General features: G+C 36.4%; 1 protein-coding gene across 1 annotated transcript; it reads right to left on the bottom strand.

The window, feature by feature from the left end:
- Nucleotides 1-19710: 19710 nt before the first annotated feature.
- LOC308431773 (olfactory receptor 4B1-like) lies at nucleotides 19711-20622 on the bottom strand (the record flags this gene model as incomplete). The annotated part of the gene is made up of 1 exon (XM_080931354.1): nucleotides 19711-20622. One exon carries the CDS (start codon nucleotides 20620-20622, stop codon nucleotides 19711-19713), a length of 912 nt encoding a protein of 303 aa, XP_080787480.1.
- Between the last annotated feature and the right edge of the window lie 3925 nt (nucleotides 20623-24547).

Consider the following 24547-nt stretch of genomic DNA (forward strand, 5'->3'; position numbering starts at 1 on the left):
AATCCTCATTCTTAGCAAATAAAGTCACCTCACAGCATATGTCTCATCAAATCCAGATCAATAAGAGCTTATAATGACACAGAAAGAAATCAAAGACATATTTTACTTCCTGTTCATAGATAATGTGACAGAAGCAAAAAGAGGTCAGTTAGCTTTCCAAGACTACACTCTAGTTACTTCCAGTTACCAACTTAAAAACTGATGCTCCTATGTAACATCTGCCTCTTTCCTGGAGGAACTGGTGGTGCTACCACTGTGACTCAGGGATCTCAAGGATAAATCATCAGTTGTCTTAGGAGCATTATAAAACAAGATAGATAACACCTAAGACAAATCACAAAGAAAACTCAGGGGAAGAGGGTAAATCTATGACAATATATTAATTTAATAAATAAGAGCAACAAATTTAAAATCCCTGAAATTTTAAGATCCTATTTTGTTGTAGGAATCCTGCTGCCTCATTCAAACTTCAAGAATTGTGAATAAGTGCCCAGAATCTTGAACTCTTTAAAACAAATTATGCTACACACTGTAGTTAAGAGACCAACTTCCCCATAGAATTCCTGCTCTCTAGAGTAAAATTTTTTCAAATGAAGTATGATGTAAGGACAGGATAAAACTGTTTCAATTAATTCCATGCATAGGCAGAAGATTTTAGTAGTAGAGTAATGAAAGAAACAACTTTAAAGGATGTTTCCCCACACATTTCCCCTGAAAATAAATACCAAGTTATAAATGCTGCAGCCCTAGGGCATTACTCTGGGTAAGCAGTTAAGGAACTATGTACTCCGGTCATGCCGTGTCTCCTTGTCTCTTCTTACTCTCCACTGGTTCTACTTTTATATAAAATTGAACTTTTGGCTTTTCAGATGCTGCTATCTCCTGTCACTTCTTGATGCAGCCACAGTCAGCCTCACCATAATCTGTGATACTGTGGCTGACAGCAAGCATTTGGACCACATCTCCTTCAAGCTGTTTGTAAATGAAGTTTCAAAGACAACACTACAGTGATAACCAGAGAAAAAGGATTTGAGTATAAAGGCTGCTCCTTTCACAGAATTATTCCAGTTAGTGTAGCAACTTTGTATGCTGTAAAGACATGAGTAGTATGTCCATCTATAGAGAGAAATCTAAGGATAAGAACTTCAAGTAAAAGCAAACAGGTCCTGGTGCCTTGTCCATAAAAATGCTGGATCAAGCACCAACTCTTTCTAGTTTTCACCTGAATTCCAAGACGGATTGGATGAATGGCAAACAGATAATCTTAAGGAAAGTGAAAGAGAGGATAAGATTATGAAAGCCAAGACAGTTTGAGGTACAGGAATGAACAACAAGAACATCTTCATTGCCAATTGTGGCTAAGGGCTTTAAAAAAACAGCTCTTTGTTTTGTTGAATCTTTGTATAGTTCTTTTTGTCTCTATTTTGTTGATTTCTGCTCTGAGTTTGATTATTTCCTGCCATCTACTCCTCTTGGGTGTATCTCCTTCTTTCTGTTCTAGAGTATTCAGCTGTGCTGTCAAACTCTTAGTATATGTTCTCCCAGTTTCTTTTTGGAGGCATTCAGAGCTATGAGGTTTCCTCTCATTTTCATTAAATTCTAAAAAAAAAAAAAAAAAAAAATCCTTGATTTCTTTATTTCTTTCTTGACCAAGCTATCATTGCACAGAGCTTCCATGTGTATAAGGGCATTTTTTTTGTTTTTGTTGTTATTAAAGACCAGCCTTAGTCCATGGTGATCTGATAAGATGTATGGGAGTATTTCAATCTTGTATTTATTGAGGCCTGTTTTGTGGACGACTATACGGTCAATTTTGGAGGAGGTACCATGAGGTGCTGAGAAGAAAGTATATTCTTTCGTTTTGGGATAAAATGTCCTGTAGATATCTGTTTATTTCAGTTGGTTCATAAACTCTGCTACTTTTGCTGTGTCTCTGTTCAGTTTCTGTCTCCATGATCTGTCAGTTGATGAGTGTGGGGTATTGTGCTTTCATATTCACTCAGTTCTAATATGTACTCCTTAATGATTCATTCCAGTCCTTAAGCAAATAACAGTATACTTTAAGGCCTCAGAAAATCATAATGAGTCAACCCCAGGTTAAGTAGACAGAAATAAATAGTTAAGACCAAAATTAATAAATGGGAAATGAAAAATATCAGCAAAACACATTTGATCTTTGAAAGAATAAACAAGTTCAGTGAATCCTTAGACAAAGTAAACAAAAGAAAAAGAAAAGGACCAATTTTGTGTGTGTGTGTGTGTGTGTGTGTGTGTGTGTAAGGTATCTTTATTCAGTACACAAATGGCTGCCACAAGCTTACATATTTGTCACTTTATACTATATTAAGTGTGTAAACTATTACACTTTAATCACAACTAAGGTGAGTCATTGCATTTTATATGTTGGGAGAAGGGGGAAGAGAAAATGAAAATGGAGAGGGAGAGGGAACAGGTGTGGAGGGAGGAAAGCATAGACACAATTTTTCTTATATTACTGTTATAATTTATTATAAGCTATTGCTCTTCATCAAAAAATACCTTATTGTGTTTAATTTTAATTTAAAACTTGACTTGCGGAAACTGGAGAGAGCGCTCAGTGGCTAAGAGAGCTTCTTACATTTTGATTCTCAATACTCACACAGCAACTCACAAACATCTGGAACTCCAGTTCCACTGAATCTGATACTTTCTGCTGGTGTCCATGGGCACCAGAAATGTATATTGGGCACAAACATACATATAAGCAAAACATTCGCACATAAAAAAGCAAACAAACATTTTAAAATTTAAGATTTTAGGTTATGTTTGCTTGCACACATGTGGGATTCTTTAAGGTATGGCCTGTATATGTTTGGGTTTTTTAAGGATACAAAGTGTGTGTGTGTGCGTGTGTGTGTTTCTATACAGTATTCCTGCATATGAGTGAGTTTCTGTAAAATATGCACTATATGCCTGCATGTGTGGGGTTTGATAGACTTCCTGCTGTACTCCCTGCTGTATCCAGCACCCAATGTGGGACTTAAACTCCGTTAAAGGAGTGAGACTCCAATGTCAGCTATTTAACCATATCCTTGTTTCTTAACAATTTGAATGGAAACTGTAGGTTTTTGTTAAGTCAGTACATGATTGGACAGGAGAGAGATAGATGGGGAAAGGTGTAGGAAGGCAGAAGAGGAAGAGAAGAGGAGAAATTCCAAGAGGAGCAGAGATGGAAGCAGATGTGTATGTTTCTCTCGGTGCATCTCTATATTGATGAGGTTGTTATTAAAATTTCTAAGGGTTTCTATGGGTCTTTTTATCTCATATAGAAGGGCACTTTGTATCTTTGTCCATTGCTTGTAAGCTTGTGTAGAGAGGGTTTGTGGATTGAGATTTTAATATATAAACCTGCTTGATAAGCTGCTGGGCTTTGGAGTCATGTTTGTGCCGGGCAGTCACATCCACCCAGGACAGAAGCAGCAAAGGAGCGTTAGAGTGAATGCACCAAAGTTCATAGAGGCCGAGTAGGGCCACCAAGTTAGAGATCCCCGCAGCGCCACACGGCTCCCTGCAGGAACCTGCAAAGCATGGGATAAAGGGTTAAGCTATCCTTTTAGTATTTACCACAACAGGAAACAATCCAGTAGATAATATCAAAGAGTCTCTAAAGTATTGTACTTTAAAACCTTAAAAGTTGTGAAAATACCTAAGATATAAGAAGAGGTATGTAAGCCTCAAAACCACTTTTGTAGAGTTTTAATTTGGTAAATTAAATTATACCTTTTTACAATAAGAGTTCAAAGTTATAATTTTTTGTTTTATTTTCTATCATTTTCCAGAACTCAGCATAACATACAACAAAGACACATGCACCACAATGTTCATAGCAGCCCTATTTATAATAGCCAAAAGCTGGAAAGAAGCCAGATGTCCTTCAGTAGATGAATGGATACAGAAAATGTGGTATATTTAAACAATGGAGTACTAATCAGCTATCAGAAACAATGACTTTATGAAATTCCAAGGAAAATCGATGCATCTAGAGAATATCATCCTGAGTGAGGTATCCCAGTCAAAAAAGAACATACATATTATGTAGTCACTGATAATTGAATACTAGCTCCAGAAAGCTCTGAATACCCCAGAAACAACTCACAGATCATATGAAGCTCAAGAATAACAAAGGCCAAATACTGACAGCCTCAGTCCTTCTTAGGAAAAAAATAAATGTATAGCACCCTCTCAGAGTGTGGTACACCTAGACCTTAAATCATTAATAATCTAAGAGCTAGGAATATAGCCTTGTGACAATTTTTGGTATCCAAAGATCATTATGTTTAATCTATACACACCAAGAAAACTTTGACTGTTTCCATGTTACATTCTGTTCTACATGTACTTTATGCTTATGGTAACTAGTAGGATTTCAATGTAGGCTATCAAAGCTGTAAAAGAATTGCCAAAATGCTTTTAAAAATCTGTACATGTATCTCTCTTCTTTAAATAAAGTTGTAAATAAAAAGAAGGGAATTCTGAAAATTAGGAGAAAGCAACATCACAACTTTTACTTTTAGATACAAAAGACCAAACAAGTTACTATATCAACTGAGAGACATCCAAGCCCAGAGAGATTCACACTAGTATTTCCCAACCTATTCTGTAAAAGATAAGGGGAAGAAATGCTACCAAGCTCCCTCTAAGAAACCAGTGTTGTCCTTAAATCAAGGTCATATAATATACAACAAAAAATAGAGTTCAATCACTCTGATGAACATAGATGAAAAATTTTCTCAACATTATCAAAGAACAAATTCAATAAAAATTACATATACACATGATATATACATACATGTATGTACATAATTTTTTTAAAACAACTTTATTTTACAAAACAAAGATAAATGTACAGATTTTAAACATTTTTTGCTTAAAATTATACATTTTTGTCAGTACTTTTTTTTTCAGATTTTAACATAATTTTTACATAAAACTATATGAATATATTTTTTACTCAGTACTTGATTTTTTTTAAAGGTTTGATAGTATGCCTGAAAACTTAATAGTTACAATGAGCTAAAGTACATGTAAAACAAAATGTAACATGGAAATAGTTAAAGTTTTCTTGTTTTGTAAATATTTTTTTGTTTTGTTTAGTTTTCTTAATTTCTTGGACTTCATACAGTCTGTGAGTTGTTTCTGGGGGAGTGCAAGCCTCTGGGGTTAGCATCCCACTATCAGTGACTGCATATTATGACTGTTCTTTTGTGACTGGGTTATCTCACTCAGGATGATATTCTCTAGATGCAGCCATTTTCTTAAGAATTTGGTTAAGTCATTGTTTCTGGTGGCTGAGTAGTATTCCATTGTGTATATGTACCACAATTTTTATCCATTCATCTTCTGAAGGACATCTGGGTTCTTTCCAGCTTCTGGCTATTATAAATAGAGCTGCTGTGAACATTGTGGTGCATATATCTTTGTTGTGTATTAAAGTGTCTCTGGGGTATATGCCCAGAAGTGGAATAGCTGGGTCTTCAGGTAGTACTATATCCAATTTTCTGAGGTATCGCCAGACAGATTTCCAGAGTGGTTGTATTAGCTTGCAACCCCACCAACAGTGGAGAAGTGTTCCTCTTTCTCCACAGCCTCGTCAGCATCTGCTGTCATCTGAGTTTTGGATCTTGGCCAATCTGACTGGTGTGAGGTGGAATTTCAGGGTTGTTTTGATTTGCATTTCCCTGATGGCTAAGGATGTCGAGCACTTCCTCAGGTGTTTCTCGGCCATTCGGCGTTCCTCAACTGAAAACGTTTTGTTTAGCTCTGTACCCCATTTTTAATAGGGTTATTTGATTCTCTGGTGTCTAGCTTTTTGAGTTCCTTGTACACCTTGGATATTAGGCCTCTATCTAATGTGGTGTTGGTAAAGATCTTTTCCCATTCTGTTGGTTGCCGTTTTGTTTTCTTGACGATGTCCTTAGCCTTACAGAAACTTTGCAATCTCATTAAGTCCCATTTGTTAATCTTTGACCTTAGAGCTTGAGCCATTGGTGTTTTGTTCAGGAAATTTTCTCCTGTGCCTATGTGTTCTAAGGTTTTCCCTACTTTCTCATCTAATAGTTTCAGTGTATCTGGTTTAATGTTGAGATCTTTGATCCACTTACACTTGAGCTTTGTACAAGGAGATAAGAGAAAGGGTCTATTTTCATTCTTTTGCATGCTGAGTGCCAGTTGGACCAGCCATGTATGTACATAAATTTTATATAAATTTATCACACAGATAGATAGATGATAGATAGATAGATAGATAGATAGATAGATAGATAGATAGATAGATAGATAGATAGATAGATAGATTTTCTGGGCTTGGACATTTCTTAGTTGATAGATTACAAACATTGATTCAACTTCATTCAAAGCCTTATTTGTATACTATATGAAAGATGTAGAGACATGAGAAATGCAAAAGGTCATTTTTACAGATCTTACATAGTTAGAAGCCTAAATGTCAGTGTAAAAACAATTAGTAATAGCCAGAGCAATATGTTCTCACTATAGTCCAGCAGGAGAGATCAGGTGGACTAAATTGGGAGTGAGAAGAAAATCAGAGAAAAGAACAGAATATGAGGAGAGACAATTAATACAAAGGGCCTTACTACCATACCTACTATAATACAAGCTTCTTAAAATGTGTACATATATAAAAAAGTTTAAATGGAATTAAACAAGGGAAACAAAGCCCTACCTGGTTAGTTTTCACCATCAAATCAAACTTTCATTGATGAGAATGAGCTACATCTAATTGTTGGCCAAAGAGACTCCATGAATACCTCAAAATAATTCAGGTTATTGCCACAGCTATTGGTTTCTCTCTGCAATGGTGGTAAGATCTTATTGTTAAAGGCAACCTTTGCATATGTCACTGAACAAGAAAATTAGTTGAGCTGATGCCTAATTATAGCCTTCATCCCTACTGACTACTATTGATGATACTAAAAGTACTCTTTAAACTACCAGAGAAGAAAGATAAACAAAATCTCACCCACAAACCATTTGTTCTACAGTGGTGATGAACTGTCTGTACATTATTCTGGTACAATAGTGGCACAAATGTTCTGGGAGTAACCAACCACCATTTTATTGGATTTAAGATCCCCTCCATGAGATGTGACCCATGTCTGACACTGCTCTGTTGGCCAAGAACCTAAGACTACCTAGACTATGGGCCAAGGAGAAAATCAAATACTATTTTTTTCTATATGAAGGTAGCAGTAAGATTACTGCCAATGAAATTCTATTATACCCATAAATAAGCCTTGCTCAGCCATCATCAGAGATGCTTTCTCCTGAAGTAGATGGGAACAAATACTGAGATCCACAGCAGAATAATGTGCAGTGACCCTGGAACAGTCGGTCCTAAAGGAGATGTCTTCATCAAAACTCTCCCCTCAGAGCTCAGGAAGCTATGCAGAAAAGCAGCTGGAAAGATTGTGAGAGACAGAAGGGTTGCATGACACAAAGGATGCATTTGTAGCAGCATGCTCAAGGATGCTCAAGGGTGTTCAGCATGCTCAAGGGCTAAGCCAGATGGGGTTCTATGATTAAGAAACAAAAGTGGACACAAGCCCCCATTATAAAAAGCCATTTCCCATAAATAATAGCTTACAAGAAACTAATTTTTTTATTTTATTTATACACTCAAGATTTAATTCCCTCCCAGTCCACCCTCCTACTGTTGCCCATCCTATACCTCCTCCCTGCCTCCCAATGTCCACAAGGATGTTCCTACCCCACCCACCTCACCAGACCTCTAAACTCCCTTGGGGCCTCCAGTCTCTTGAGGGTTAAGTGCTTCTTCTCTTACTGAACCCAGATGCAAGAGCCCTCGGCTGCATATGTGTTGGGGAACTCTTATCTCCTAGTGTTTGCTGCCTGGTTGAAAATCCAGTGTCTGAGAGATCTCAAGGCTCCAGATTAATTGAGATTTCTGATTCTCTTACATGGTTGCCCTCCTCCTCAGCTTCCTCTAGCTTTTCCCTAATTCGATCACAGGGGTCAGCAGTTTCTGTGGGTTGGTTGGGTACAAATATCTGCATCTGACTCTAACCTTTTCCCCATTTTTATTGAATATATTTTATTTACATTTTGAATGTTATACCCTTTCCCAGATTCCCCTCCATATTCCCTATTCCATCACCCCTCTACCTGCCTCTATGAGGCTGTTCGTCCACACACACCTTTCCACATCCCCACCCTGACATTCCTCTACACTGAAGCATCAAACCTTGACAGGACCAAGGACTTCTCCCATTGTTGCCCAACAAGGCGATCCTCTGCTATATGTGCAACTGGAGGCAGAGGTCTGTACATGTGTAATCTTTGGATAGTGGTTTAATGTCTAGAAGCTCTGGTTGTTGGTATTGTTGTTCTTATGGGGTTATAAGCCCCTTCAGTTCCTTCAATTCTTTCTTTAACTCCTCCATTAAAGACCCTGTTCTCAATTCTATGGTTGGCTGTGAGCATCTGCCTCTGTATTTGTTATGCTCTGGCAGAGCATCTCAAGAGATAACTATATCGGGCTCCTGTCAGCATGCATGTGACATCAGCAATAGTGTTTGGGTTTAGTGGCTATATATGGGATAGATCCCCAGTTGGGGTAGTTTCTAGATAGCCTTTCCTTCGGTTTCTGCTCCAAGCTTTATCTCCATACTTCTTCATAAGAATATTTTTGTTCCCCCTTCTAAGGACTGAAGCATCCACACTTTGATCATCTTTCTTGAGTTTCATATGATCTGCGACTTGTATCTTGGCTATTCCAAGATTAAAGGCTAATATCCACTTATCAGTGAGTGCATGCCATGGGTGTATTTTTGTAATTGAGTTACCTCACTAATGATGATAGATCCATCCATTTGCCTAAGAATTTCATGAATTCATTATTTCTAACAACTAAGTAGCACTCCATTGTGTAAATGTACCACATATTCTGTATCCATTCCTCTGTGGAAGGACATCTAGGTTCCTTCCATATCCTGGCTATTATTTTTTTTAAAGGCTGCTCTAAACATAGTGGAGAATGTGTCTTTGTTATAGGTTAAAGCATCTTTTGGGTATATGCCCAGGAGTGGTATAGCTGGGTCTTCAGGTAGTACTATGTCAAATTTTCAGAAGAACCGTCAGACTGATTTCCAGAGTGGTTGTACCATCTTGTAATCCCACCAACAATGAAGGATTTCTCTTTGCCCACATCCTCACCAGCATCTGCTGTCACCTGAATTTTTGATCTTAGCCATTCTGACTGGTGTGAGGTGGAATCTCAGGGTTGTTTCTATTTGCATTTCCCTGATGACTATGGATGATGAACATTTCTTTAAGTGCTTCTCAACCATTCCTCAGTTGAGAATTCTTTGTTTAGCCATTTTTAATAGGGTCATTTGATTCTCTAGAGTCTAACTTCTTGAGTTCTTTGTATATTTTAGCTATTAGCCCCCTATCATATGTAGGATTGGTAAGTATCTTTTCCTAATCTGTTTTTATTCAGAATTTTTTGCATTTATATTTCAGATATTATCCCCTTCCCCCAGTACCATCCCCCTCCCAATGCCTCCCTTTGAGGTGGGAGAAGATGCTCCCTCTCCCAACCACCGTCTCCCACCTCAGCACACTGGCACCCCCCTACACTGAGAAAATGAGCATTCACTATATCACAATGATACTCATACATCAGTCTTTATGCTGCACTGTCCACAATAGCTAAAGTTAAGCTTATGAATTAAAATTCAAGCAATAGGTCTGCATAGAGTTAACAGTATGAGTCATTAATGCGTGACTTATTGAAGACTACATCACTTACACAAATTCATGTGTAATAGTCATGTAGAATAAGAGATAGGGCATTGATCCCACTGCTATTTCTGTCATAGGGTGGGATGGTACCACCATAGTATAGTAAGACACTAAATAGGTAAACATAAATTAGAAGAACTGATAAATGAAGAGCCTGAGATTAAAAGTTATCCACTGAACCACTAGGGTCCTGAAAAAGGATCTGTCCCATTCCTGACCCTAAGACTTAGTCACATGTTTGAAGCAGAAGTAAAGAAAAAGAACTTTAGATTCCTGCCACACATTTTGGTAGCAATTAGTTTGAGTCACATATAAAGTTAAGTATAATTTAACAAAGTTAACAAAATGCTGTGCATATTTTGAGTATGCCACTGAGAAGTAGCACAAATTCAGATTTCACCATCAGATAAGATCCTATGACAATGTTGACAAGGTATTCTACGTCATATTAGAAAAAGAGATGACCCTAGAGTCAGAACGCCAAAAAAAGAAATCAGGAGTCACAGAAGCAAGCATTTCCAATAGATTACAAGAGATCGAAGAGAGAATCTCGGGGGCAGAAGACAACATTGCAAACATAGACAAAACAGCCAGAGAAAATGCAAAAAACAAAAAGCTCCTAACCCAAAATGTCCAGGAAATCGAAGACACAATGAGAAGACCGAACCAAAGGATAATAGAAATAGAAGAGGGAGAAGAGTATCAACTAAAAGGCACAGTAAATATCTTCAACAAAATCATAGAAGAAAACTTCCCTACCCTCAAGAATGAGATGACCACGAGCATAAAAGAAGCCTTCAGAACTCCAAATAGGTTGGACCAGAAAAGAAATACCTCCCGACACATAATAGTAAAAACATCAAGTACCCAAAGTAAAGAAAGAGGGAAAAAGGTCAGGTAACATATAAAGGCAGACCAATCAGACTCACACCCGATTTCTCAACAGAGACTATGAAAGCTAGAAGAGTCTGGACAGACATCATGCACTCCTTAAGAGAGCACAAGTGCCAGCCCAAGCTGCTATACCCAGCAAAACTATCAATCACCATTGATGGAGAGACGAAGATATTTCAAGACAAATCAAAATTCACACAATATCTGACCACAAACCCAGCACTACAACGAATTATAGGTGGAAAACCCAATACAAGGAGGGAAAATACAGCCTAGTAAAAACAAGAAAACTCCTAAACAAGAAACTAAAAGAAGAAAAAAATACAGACACAACTCAACCCAAAAAAGCAATAATGGCAGGAAACAGAAACAACTATTCCTTGATATCTATTAACATAAATGGTCTCAACTCCCCAATAAAGAGACATAGACTATCAGACTGGATACATAAACAAAATCCAGCCTTTTGCTGCATACAGGAAACTCATCTCAGACATGAAGACAGACACTATCTCAGAGTAAAAGGGTGGGAAAAAAACTTCCAAACAAACAGCTCCAAGAAGCAAGCTGGAGTGGCTATTCTAATATCGAATAAAGTAAATTTCCAACCAAAAGTTATCAAAAAAGATAAGGAAGGACACTTTTTACTCATTACCGGGGAAATCTGTCAGGAGGAACTCTCAATCCTTAACATATATGCTCCAAATAAAAAATCACCCACATTCATAAAAGAAACCCTACTAAAGCTCAAAAAATACATTTCACCCCACACAATAATAGTGGCAGACGTTAATACCCCACTCTCACCAATGGACAGATCAGGGAAACAGAAACTGAACAAGGACACTGCAAAACTAGCAGAGACTTTGAACCAACTAGAATTAATAGATATATACAGAACATACTATCCCAAAGTAAAAGAATACACCTTCTTCTCACCACCGCATGGCACCTTATTGAAAATTGACCACATAATTGGACACAGAACAAGCCTCCATCGATATAAGAAGATTGAAATACTCCCATGCATCCTCTCAGATCACCATGGTCTACGACTGGTCTTTAACAACAACAAAGGCAACAAAAAGCCCACATACACATGGAAACTAAACAATGCTCTGTTAAAGGATAGCAGGGTCAAAGAAGAAATAAAGAAAGAAATTAAGGATTTTCTAGAATTTAACGAAAACGAAAACACAACATACCCAAACCTATGGGATGCAATGAAAGCAGTATTGAGAGGAAAACTCATAGCCCTAAGTGCTTCCAAAAAGAAACTGGAGAGAGCTCACATCAACAACCTGATAGCACAGTTAAAAGCCCTAGAACAAAAGGAAGCAGATATACCCAAAAAGAGTAGACAGCAAGAAATAATCAAAATTAGGGCAGAAATAGACCAAATAGAAACAAAAAGAACCATTGAAAAAATCAACAAAACCAAGAGTTGGTTCTTTGAGAAAATCAACAAGATTGATAAACCCCTAGCCAGACTAACTAGAGGGCAAAGAGAGAGTATCCAAATTAACAAAATCGGAAAGGAAAGTGGTGACATAACAACTGAAACTAAGGAAATTCAGGAAATCATCAGATCCTACTACAAAAACTTATACTCCACAAAATTGGAAAATCTGGAGGAAATGGACAAATTCCTAGACAGATACAAGATCCCAAAGTTAAACCAGGACCAAGTAAACCATCTAAATAACCCTATAACACCTAAAGAAATAGAAGAAGTCATCAAAAGCCTCCCAACCAAAAAAAGCCAGGTCCAGACGGGTTCAGTGCAGAATTTTATCAGACATTTATTGGGGATATAACACCAATACTCGCCAAACTATTCAGAAAGATAGAATCAGATGGAATATTACTTAACTCATTTTTTGAGGCTACAATAACCCTCGTAACTAAACCACACAAAGACCCTACAAGAAAAGAGAACTTCAGACCAATCTCACTTATGAACATTGATGCAAAAATACTCAACAAAATCCTTGCAAACCGAATCCAAGAACACATCAAAACGATCATTCATCATGACCAAGTAGGCTTTATCCCTGGGATGCAGGGATGGTTTAACATAAGGAAATCCATCAACGTAATCCACCATATAAACAAACTCAAAGACCAAAATCACATGGTCATCTCACTAGATGCTGAGAAAGCATTCGACAAAATCCAACACCCCTTCATGTTAAAAGTCCTGGAAAGAACAGGAATCCAAGGCCCATACTTAAACACAATAAAAGCAATATACAGCAAACCAACAGCCAACATCAAACTTAATGTTGAGAAACTTGAAGCAATCCCACTAAAATCAGGGACTCGACAAGGCTGACCACTCTCCCCCTACCTATTCAACATAGTACTGGAAGTCCTGGCTGGAGCAATTAGACAGCAAAAGGAGATCAAGGGAATACAAATCGGAAAGGAAGAGATAAAAACATCACTCTTTGCCGATGACATGACAGTGTACTTGAGTGACCCCAAAAATTCCACCAGAGAACTCCTACAGCTGATAAACAAGTTCAGCAAAGTGGCTGGATATAAAATTAACTCAAACAAATCAGTAGCCTTCCTGTACTCAAAGGACAAACATGTGGAGAAAGAAATTAGGGAAAACGTACCCTTCACAATCGTTACAAAAACTATGAAATACCTTGGTGTGACTCTAACTAAGCAAGTGAAGGACCTGTATGACAAGAACTTCAAACCACTAAAGAAAGAAATTGAGGAGGATCTCAGAAAATGGAAAGATCTCCCATGCATGAGCATGGGAAAAATCAACATTTTAAAAATGGCCATCCTACCAAAAGCAATCTACAGATTCAATGCAATCCCCATCAAAATTCCAACCCAGTTCTTCATGGAATTGGAAAGATCAATGTGCAACTTCATATGGAATAACAAAAGACCTAGAATAGCGAAATCCATCCTCAAAAACAAAAAAAAACATCTGCGGGTATCACTATTCCCTGACCTCAAGCTATATTACAAGGCAATTGTGTTGAAAACTGCACGGTACTAGTACAGAAATAGGCATGTGGATCAATGGAATAGAATAGAAGATTCAGAAATGAGCCCTCATTTGTATGGTCACCTGATTTTTGACAAAGGAGCAGTAAACATTCAATGAAAAAACGACAGCCTATTCAACAAATGGTGCTGGTCCAACTGGCACTCAGCATGCAAAAGAATGAAAATAGACCCGTTCTTATCTCCTTGTACAAAGTTCAAGTGTAAGTGGATCAAAGATCTCAACATTAAACCAGATACACTGAATCTATTAGATGAGAAAGTAGGGAAAACCTTAGAACACATAGGTACAGGAGAAAATTTCCTGAACAAAACACCAATGGCTCAAGCTCTAAGGTCAAAGATTAACAAATGGGACTTAATGAGATTGCAAAGTTTTTGTAAGGCTAAAGACATCGTCAAGAAAACAAAACAGCAACCAACAGAATGGGAAAAGATCTTCACCAACACCACATCAGATAGAGGCCTAATATCCAAGGTGTACAAGGAACTCATAAAGCTAGACACCAGAGAATCAAATAACCCTATTAAAAAATGGGGTACAGAGCTAAACAAAACATTTTCAGTTGAGGAACACCAAATGGCCGAGAAACACCTGAGGAAGTGCTCGACATCCTTAGCCATCAGGGAAATGCAAATCAAAACAACCCTGTGATACCACCTCACATTAGTCAGATTGGCCAAGATTCAAAACTCAGATGACAGCAGATGCTGGCGAGGCTGCGGAGAAAGAGGAACACTTCTCCACTCTTGGTGGGGTTGCAAGCTAATACAACCACTCTGGAAATCTGTCTGGCGATACCTCAGAAAATTGGATATAGTACTACCTGAAGACCCAGCTATTCCACTTCTGGGCATATACCCCAGAGACACTTTAATACACAACGAAGATATATGCACCACAATGTTCATAGCGGCTCTAACTATAATAGCCAGAAGCTGGAAGGAACCCAGATGTCCTTCAGAAGATGAATGGATACAAAAATTGTGGTACATATACACAATGGAATACTACTCAGCCACCAGAAACAATGACTTAACCAAATTCTTAAGAAAATGGCTGCATCTAGAGAAGATCATCCTGAGTTAGATAACCCAGTCACAAAAGAACAGTCATAATATGCAGTCACTGATAGTGGGATGCTAACCCCAGAGGCTTGCACTCCCCCAGAAACAACTCACAGACTGTATGAAGTCCAAGAAATAAAGAAAACAAAAAAATAGACATATATTTACAAAACAAGAACACTTTGACTATTTCCATGTTGCGTTTTGTTTTGCATGTACTTTACACTTATTGTAACTATTAGGTTTTCAATGCATACTGTCAAGCCCTTGAAAAAAATCAAGTACTGGCTAAAAAATATATATTCACATGGTTTTATGTAAAAATTATTTCAATGTCTGAAAAAACAGTACTGACAAAAATGTATAATTTTAAGCAAAAAAATGTTTAAAATCTCTACATTTATCTTTGTTTTGTAAAATAAAGTCATTTAAAAAAATAAATAAATTCAAAATGATTTTATCTACCACCCTCATATGATTACTAAAATTTAAATGCTTTAAAATCAAATTTAGGTATCAGTTCATCAGTCTTTTATTGCAATGGACCTATGATCACTACCATATTAGATTACCTCCAGTCAGTGCTGGACTTTCTATCTCTGTCCCTCAAAATTCTAGAGCAGTAATTGTCTCTTTGTTCTGTTTCATATTCAGCTAAAACTTAAAGATCCAAACATGCAATAGGAAAAGAACATAAAACTATATACACTTGGTGGGTTTCTGCAGTTTGCAATTTTTTTTCGAAAAAAGATTGCATGATATTTATATTCTAATATGACAGATCAGTGAGAGATTACAATGCTGAAGTGATATAATCAAACTGTCACTATTTCTTAAATTGAGATTTTTTTTTAATTGTCATAAGGTTTTTATTCTTTAACAAATGGTCAGCTCTGTAAACATACATGGAAGTAATATTATATAGATTGAGTAGATTGTGTTTAAGAATATGTATGTGTATATGCATATACGTCTATAACAACAATTAATGAAAAATAGGTCATGAATTTGAAAGGTATCAGGAGGGATATATAGGAGTGCTTAGAGGGAGGGGATGAAAGTGGAAAAATTGAAGTAATTACATTGTCATATCAAAACTAAAAGAGTTAATTTTAAAACAATGGAAGTTTTTTCCTTTAATCTCTGTGATTTTTTTCCAGTGAGCATAGAACAAAAAAAAAAAAATAATAATGAGCTCTCAGTAGACCCCAACCCTCAATAGGTGAGATAATTTCTGAAGATGTTGATAGTTCTGCTAGAACAGACTTTATGAAGCTGTGTAGTCCCCAGACACTCAGAAGTCACTGATGAATTCCTATGTGTAACTTTAACTAAAGAAATCTAACCTGCAGGGGAGTAAAGAACTCTATCACAGTCAAGTTCCTACAGGATAACATGAATAATGCAAGCAGTGGAGCAAGAGAACAGGGTGTGCCTTCTCTGTGTTTAGTTCTGAGCCAAAAACTTTAAATATGCATTAAGGAATGTGAAAAGCATTTAGCATAATATATAACAGAGAGGCAATTACCACAAAAAAAAAAAAAAGAGCAGTAGTCTTGGATACAGTCATCACACAAAATTAATGCATAGCACTAATGATGATGGTGGTGACAGTGGTGTTAAACATTATAGAGTTACCTTTTCTATGATTTACATTTTTCTCTAAATGTTTTACATGTGGACTGAGGAGGATCTGAGTTCCACACACAGTAGATAGATGAGTGCTTATATGCTCTGAGTTGGACAGGGCCAGGGAGATCTCTATGGCTAACTAGCCAACCAGATTAACATAATCATCATGCATCAGACAAAAAAAGAGGCTCTTTTTCAAAAATCCAACATGATCAATATCTGTGAAAAAGTATCTGATCTTGACCTCTGACCTCCAGATACTAGTAAACACAGTCATGCATACCCATATGCACATATTCAAAAAAACCTTCTATATGTATATGTAAACATATTGAATGTTTACAATAATCACATGAATACCTTCCTACTGTTTTTCTTGCTAAATGTAGGCAAAAAACTATTATTCACAGAAGTTAGGGATCTTGAATCTCTGACATTAGCTGGCAGTTAAAACATCATATGTAATTAAGAGCCAGAGCCTCTTAAAACTTTTTACAGAAAAGATGTGCTGCTCCTCACTGTCACAGCTGAGGTTACAGCATTGCTTATCAGCTTCAAAGTTGCTCATTTACCAAGTAGTTATAAGGCATCAGTTATGATATTCACAGGAAGAGACAATGAATTGTCCTCTACTTTGAGAGCTTATATTTTGAAAGGAAAAACAAACTTACAATTATTATAATCAAACCAATAGAACAGTGATATCATAAATAGTTTGGAAACTTAATTCTACTTCAGAATAAAAGTGGTCAGGAAATACTTCACAGAGCAGGTGGTTTTAAAGTAGAACTCTAAGGTTTGCTGTATAGGAAAGGGACATAAGTTATTCCAGGCAGAGCAAGCAGCAACTTCTTAGGGAACCAAGGACCACTTGTGAACATTTATCCATGAACAGGGAATAGTGGAGGCACCAGAAGAAGAAAGAAGATTCTGTGATGCCAGTGAAGCCACTATTGATATACAGCTTCAACCAGCACATACAAAAAAGAAAAAAAGGAAAAAAAACATGCTTTAGTTACATCACTGATGTTTCATCTCTCTATTAAGAAAGGATAATTTTTTCTAGTTCCATTCATTTGATTACAAATTTCATGATGTGATTTTTAACAGTTGAGTAATATTCCATTGTATAGATGTACCATGTCTTCATTATCTATTTTTCTGTTGAGGGACATCTAGGTTGTTATGATTTTCTGGCTATAATTAATAGAACAGCAATAAATAGTTGAGCAACTGTTTTTGTGGTAGGATGTAGCATTGTTTGGCTAGATTCCTAAGAGTAGTATAGCTGGATTCTGAAGTAGATTGATTCCCATCTTTCTGAGGAACTGACATATTGGTTTCCATAGTTGCTGTACAAGTTTGAATTTCCATCAACACTAGATAAGTGTTCCCCTTGCTCCACATCCTTGCTGGCATGAGCTTATGTTATTGATCTAACAAGTGTAAGATAAAATTAAAAAATAGTTTTGCATTTCCCTGATGACTAGGGATGTTGAACATTCCTTTAAGTGTTTCTCAGTCATTTGAATTTCCTCTGTTGAGAATTCTCTGTTTGGATCTGTAACCTATTTTTAATTAAATAATTTGGGTTTTGGATATTGTAGTTTCTTGGGTTCTTCATATATTTTGGTTATTAGTCCTCTATCAGATGGGCAGTTGGTAAAAGTCTTTTCCCATTCTGTAGGCTGCCACTTTATCTTTGCTTTACAAAAGCTTTTCAGTTTCATGAGGTCCCATTTATTAACCATTGACCGAAGTGTCTGCACTAACAGTGTTCTGTTCAGAAAGTTGTCTTCTGTGCCAATGTCCACTTTCTCTTCTGTCAGGTTCAGTGAATCTGGCTTTATATTTAGGTCCTTGATGCACTTTCTGGTAAGTTTTGTGTGGGATAATCAGTATAAATTTATTTGCACTGTTCTTTATACAGACATAAATCCACACACTTTATTTTTTATAAAAAGACAAAAACAAAAAATGCACGCTGAAAAGACATCTTCAACAAATGGTGTTGCTCAAACTAGAATATCTATGTCATTTTGAACATTGTTAAGGGGGCCTAAATGTCTTATATACCAAAATGTCACAAGAACTGAAATTATTCATGGGAATAATTTGGTCTACTGGTTATAATTGGTATAGGTTTCAAGACTCTAAGAACATCCAAATAGTAGAAAAAAACCTTGGATGTAATTTTAAATTATACATTTTTTGATAAGAAGCGATAACCAGATCAATAACCTATTTCACAATGTCCCATGATAAATTGCTTTGGCAGGTTTCCTTTCTAAGTTAAGTGTTAATAACTTATTTTAAAGTTATTATCCTGGGTATTTTAAATAAATAAGGCAAAAGGAAGCAGCAGAAGAAACTTTACCCAAATTGTATTTCTGAAAATATTCTTGTACTGGGTGCAGCTGGGTTAAGAAATATTTCTTAATATTTTATATTAGTTATTGATAACTAATGGTGTCAACAATTAATCATATGTTTCAAAATAGGTAGTAGAGAGGATGAAGAAATTTTTCAACATGATAAATGTTATGATCAAGGTAATAGACATGCCTGATAAAAAGATTACTACACATTTCCATACATGTATTGATATAATATATTATAGCCCATAATTATATGTTACCAAGTGTCATTTAAAATACAGCTTTTAGGGGAAAAAGAGGATAACATATGAAATTTAAATACAGAGAATATCCAATAAAAATTGTAATAAAAATAAATAAAATACAGGTTTTTTTAATTTGGGAAGAAATACATTTTTTTTTTATTTTAGTAACAAAATTTCACCCTTCCCCTTCCTCCCACCAAACTCTCCCATATAACTTTCCACACTCTCCTTCAAATTCATGGCTCCTTTCTTCACTAAATTGTTATATATATCCTGTTCAGTCCATACACTGTTACTTGCATGTATACTTTCAGGGATGACCTAAGACTACAAACTTAAATGGGCTTTACATTTTTACTTAGCTTAAATATTCAAATTTCTCAAGCCATGATAGAAGCAGGTATCAGGAAGATAATAAGTTCCACAAGATTCCAGAGAGGCAGCTCAGTGCTGTGCTTGCATGCAATGCTAGGACACCATGCAGTTTTGGCCTACTAAGGAAAGACACAAAGGTAGTAATATGATGTCTTTATTTTTATGACCATTTTTTTGATATCTCACAGAAATCAGATCCACTCAACAATATGTTTTTTAATCATATTTCATCCATTATTTTTCTCCTTCATTTCATCCCTATGTTATTTTTGCCCCCACAACTTCTTCACAGCATTTTTTACCTCTGCATTTCTGAGTGTGTAGATGATAGGGTTCAGCATAGGAGTGATTACTGTGTAAAACACAGCTACAAGTTTGTCTTCAGTGAAAGTAGAGGAAGGTCTCATGTAGAGGAAGATGGCAGGTCCAAAGAATAAGACAACCACTGTAATGTGAGAGGCACAGGTGGAGAGAGCCTTGTGTCTCCCCTTTGCAGAATGATTCCTCAAGTTGACCAGAATGATTACATAGGAGGACAACAAGACAAGGAAGGAACACAAAGCAATTAAGCCACTATTCGCCATTACAATGACACTTTCCATGAACGTGTCAGTGCAAGCCAGCTTGAATAATGGCTGGAGGTCACAGAAGTAGTGGTCAATCACATTAGGACCACAGAAGGGCAACTGAATAGTGATAAGAACCTGAATTATAGAATGCAGGAAGCCCCCTAGCCAAGAAACAGCCACAAGCATGTGACACACTTGACGATTCATGATGTTCATGTAATGAAGAGGTTTGCAGATGGCCACGTAGCGGTCATAGGCCATAACCACAAGCAAAAATATCTCAGCCACACCCAAGAAATGGAAGAAGAATATCTGAGCCAGACAGCCCTTCAGAGAGATGGTTTTAACTTTAGCAAGTAAATCAGTGATGAACTTAGGGACAACAGTTGAGGAGTAGCAGATCTCCACTAGGGACAGTGAGCTGAGGAAAATATACATGGGAGAACACAAACTCTTACTGACATTGACCATTACAACAATGAGGCCATTGCCCAACACTGTGGCCAGGTACACAGGAAGAAACAATGCAAAGCACACCTTCTGCACCTCTGAATCCTGGAAAAGACCAGTGATGATCAGTTCAGTCACATTATTTGCCCTGGCCATGGGTTCAGTTGAGGAGTAGTGGACATCAGGCAGTGAGCATCCTGAAATACAACATTGTAGCACAAGTTTACACCATTGACCACTTACTAATCATTCCATTAGACAACAGGAAATAATTCAGAATTCAACAAAGCATTCTAATATGATATTTTAGTTTTACTTAGTTTTATCATTGGAAAATAGAAATCCATAGAAATTATTACTCTCCCATAACCACACAGACAGAGGTCAATTCTGGGTCCAGAACCAGTCTAGCTTTCAGCCTGTTGATGTTGATGACAACATATTTTGAGTTTGGGTAGCTATTCAAGTTCTGAACATGTATTTATTTATACATCCTCACTGTATCTTGATACTTCTTCTTGAAGAATTACCTTGGCATACTTCTTCATCTCTAAATTTATTTCTTTCTTCTATATCTCAAAGAGTATCTAGTTTTTATTGTATCAAAATGAAAATATGTCTTGCCAGTAATTTATATTACCATGATAATCATAAAACATAAAAAGAAACACTTAAAAAGCCAATCAAGGCTTTTTACTTGTGAAGGTGATTAGCAGAAGAGAGCCAACAAAAGTAATGGTTTGGTCTCATATTCCATTGTAAACATGAAAAGCAGCACAACCACTCTAAAGAACAAACTGCCATCAAATGTATGTACAGGTAATTAAATTACTATGTTGAACAGAAAGTCTAACTCTATACACAAGTGTTGGGCACAGTGTATGGGGTAATTGGAACCTCTTTTAATGCAATTTCATTGGAACCTCTTTTAAAGCAATTTTCTCAAACTTCACATTTAGGAATACCATCTTGTTATCTTAAAATCAGTCAAGGTCACAGTATTTAAATATTGTAAATCATGAAACACAGCAAATCAGATATTTGTATATTAAGAAGCACCATTTACAAGTACACAACTTGATAGAGATGATCAAGAGAAATTTTTCTTCCCTGCTACAGGAATAAAAAGCACTCCTAGCCACACCCATCCAGAGGAGACAGAATGAACTTGGAAGAAAATAGTCCCTTACCCTCACCTCTCCTCCTGTTAAATGAATATTTCAGATAATGTACTTCATGAGTTTCTTTCAATGTGGAGTATAAGCATGACACTGTGTTTGGTCAAGTACATCTAGTGCTGACATGCCTGTGTGTATGTTTCCCAAACTCTTGAGTAGACTATACAAAAGCTACTTGGGGCAAATTTAAGCCACCGTCTTCCTTATCATCTTTATCACATACAAGGAAATGCTTTCTGCTCACTCAAGTGCCTCTGTTCTGTTACAGGAAGCAAAGATACTAAATTTCCTACAAACACAGAATGTATAAACTTATACTATTTTACAAGAGAAAATGTAATAATATATATACATAAATATATCAAAGCTAAAATATATACACTTACAATTATGAGAAAAATATGAGATATCACTTGTAGATAGGAGAATTGAGTAAATCTACAGTGTTTTTGAACTTTATTCTATATTCCTTTAGAAATTACCCTTGTCTCTGAAAATATCTTTGTGTGTGTCTTTCTCTTTGATTCTCTATCTCTGTCTCTGTCTCTGTCCCCCTCCTCTCTCTCTCTCTATCTCCTTCTGCTCCATGTCTCCCTCTCCCCTTTTCTGCTCCCACTCACCCATTCTAACTCTGTCTGCTACTTAAATGGTAAATATCTCCTAATTTGCTTTATACTAGGACATATGATATGCAGACCATGGCTAGCAGAAACTATAAGACATTTGTCTAATGTAACTGACCTGAAGTAAAGTAATACAACCCCTACCAATCATGAGCTCCAATTTGGTAATTCCCAAATAGTACTTTTAAAAATGTATAATTGTAACAGAATTTTGGCATCATTAAACTTTATACTATTAATTTTACATCATAAGAAAAGTTATAATCTTAGTTCTTTACTCTTCCCTAAACTTACCTTATTTCAAAAACAAATTCTTATAGCTCTAAGAAATATTTGACTAGCCCAACACCTTACATCATCTGATAAATTCCATATTTTTCATCTAGTCACACCACCTACCTTTATATTGGAACAGCCGTTGTACTCTTCTGTTTCCTTGGAATAAGAAATTAGACAGCATGAATTTTAAATGCACTTAATGTGCCTCCAAGTTAGAATAATGTCAGGTACTTTGCTAGAATACAACACTAATCAAGTTTGTTCAGACTTAGGAAAACCGAGATAGAATAACTGGATTGTTATCTGAAAATTGATCCTAGAGTAAGCAAGATCTATGGGATAATGTTACCAACTATCTGAATTATCACAAAAGACCCTCAGATCATACCCAACTAAGCCACTCTGGGGGGGGGGGTGCTAAAAAAATTAAAGAAAGATTACTCTAACTCCTTCTATCCATACATAAAGTGGCACAGAATAAAAGAGGACAATTAACTTCCCAAGCCCACACTCTAATAAATTTCCAGGTACTATCTCAGGAATCATTATTCTCTCAAAAAAATGCTGTTGATAGGGGGTGATTATTGTTACTATAGTTAAGGAGTTAGCCTTGTCTCCTAGAACATATCAAATAGTATCCTGGCAGCTTTTAAAAACAAAGCACAGTATATAAATAACAAAAGGAGAAAGAATATTTAGGAAATCCGTATTTGAATTTTTTTTCTAATTCTTATTTTATTTACATTTTAAATGTTATCCCATTTCCCAATTTATAATTTTTAAGAAATAAAATTCTTAAGAATAGTAAATTCAGAGATTCTGTTTCATAAAGAACTACCCACCATACAAAATCTAAGCACTGGAACTGAAGTCTCATATGTATAAAGTGTTCATAGTAAATCAACCCTCACATTATAACCAAGGAACCAACTTCCCCATGGAATTTCTTCTCCCTACAGTAAAATTTGCCAATAAAGGTGTGTCTTGAAGAAAATATCAAAATCTGTCCCAATTATTTTGTTGACACTTTCATATTGTCTTGCACACAATAGAGAGAAGGAACATGAAGCGTTGAAAGCAGGGAGTGTTTGACTAAACCTGCCAACTAAGAATTGATCCCATGTGAATAAGGAAAAAAAGACAACTCACATGGCTATCATTGCTGTACTCTTCAAAACCCAGCTTCGTGCATGTATGTGTACTGTTTGTGTATAAAACACATAGACTCTTTGTGGCTCTGTCAATAACAGTGGCCCAATCATAGATTACAGCAGGAATTCCTTCTGAAAGAGATTCCAATTGCTGATCCATTCATTCATCCATCCACAATTTAACAAATATAATATTGATTTCTGTGATTTCTGAGCACTGTTTGGTACTTGATATTACACTGAGAAAAAAAAGTCACTTGGACAAATTAGGGATTTAACTTTTTTAATTTCCCTATTAAGGTATAACAGAAGTAGAGAAAAAATGAAAAACTGATTGCAAACATGGAATTCAGTTCTTCAATAGGCAGAAAGAGGAAAAATGACAAGAAATACTAGTGAACATAACCATATAAGACCTGATTGCTGAAGATCTCACATGTTTTGGCTCCCACACATAGAAAAAACAATCTGAAGCCAACTGGGAGACTTCCTGCTGTTCAGTTTTATGGTGCCAAAAGACAGTATGCAGGCTGCTGAAGAGAAAAGTGTCAGTGATCTTTGCCAGTGCTAGGCACACCTGCTATGGTACTGACACAAGAACCACACCCCCTGGAGCAGTAGCAATATAATGGCTGTAGAGTAACCACCTGGTCTCTGAATGGATTTGAGGCCTGTTCACAGGAAGGCATTCATGACTACTCAAAAGCCTATAACTGGGAAGGTCATAGTCCTAGGGTAGAAATTATTATAATTGTTATTGTTGTTACTGTTATTGCTACTGCTAAATGGCCATGTTATAAACTGCTTTCTAAATGTTTGTTTATGTTTATGATGTTTGTGTTTAGGTTTA

This window comes from Micromys minutus (assembly GCF_963924665.1).
Source record: "Micromys minutus genome assembly, chromosome: 17".
Classification (NCBI taxonomy): Eukaryota; Metazoa; Chordata; class Mammalia; order Rodentia; family Muridae; genus Micromys; species Micromys minutus.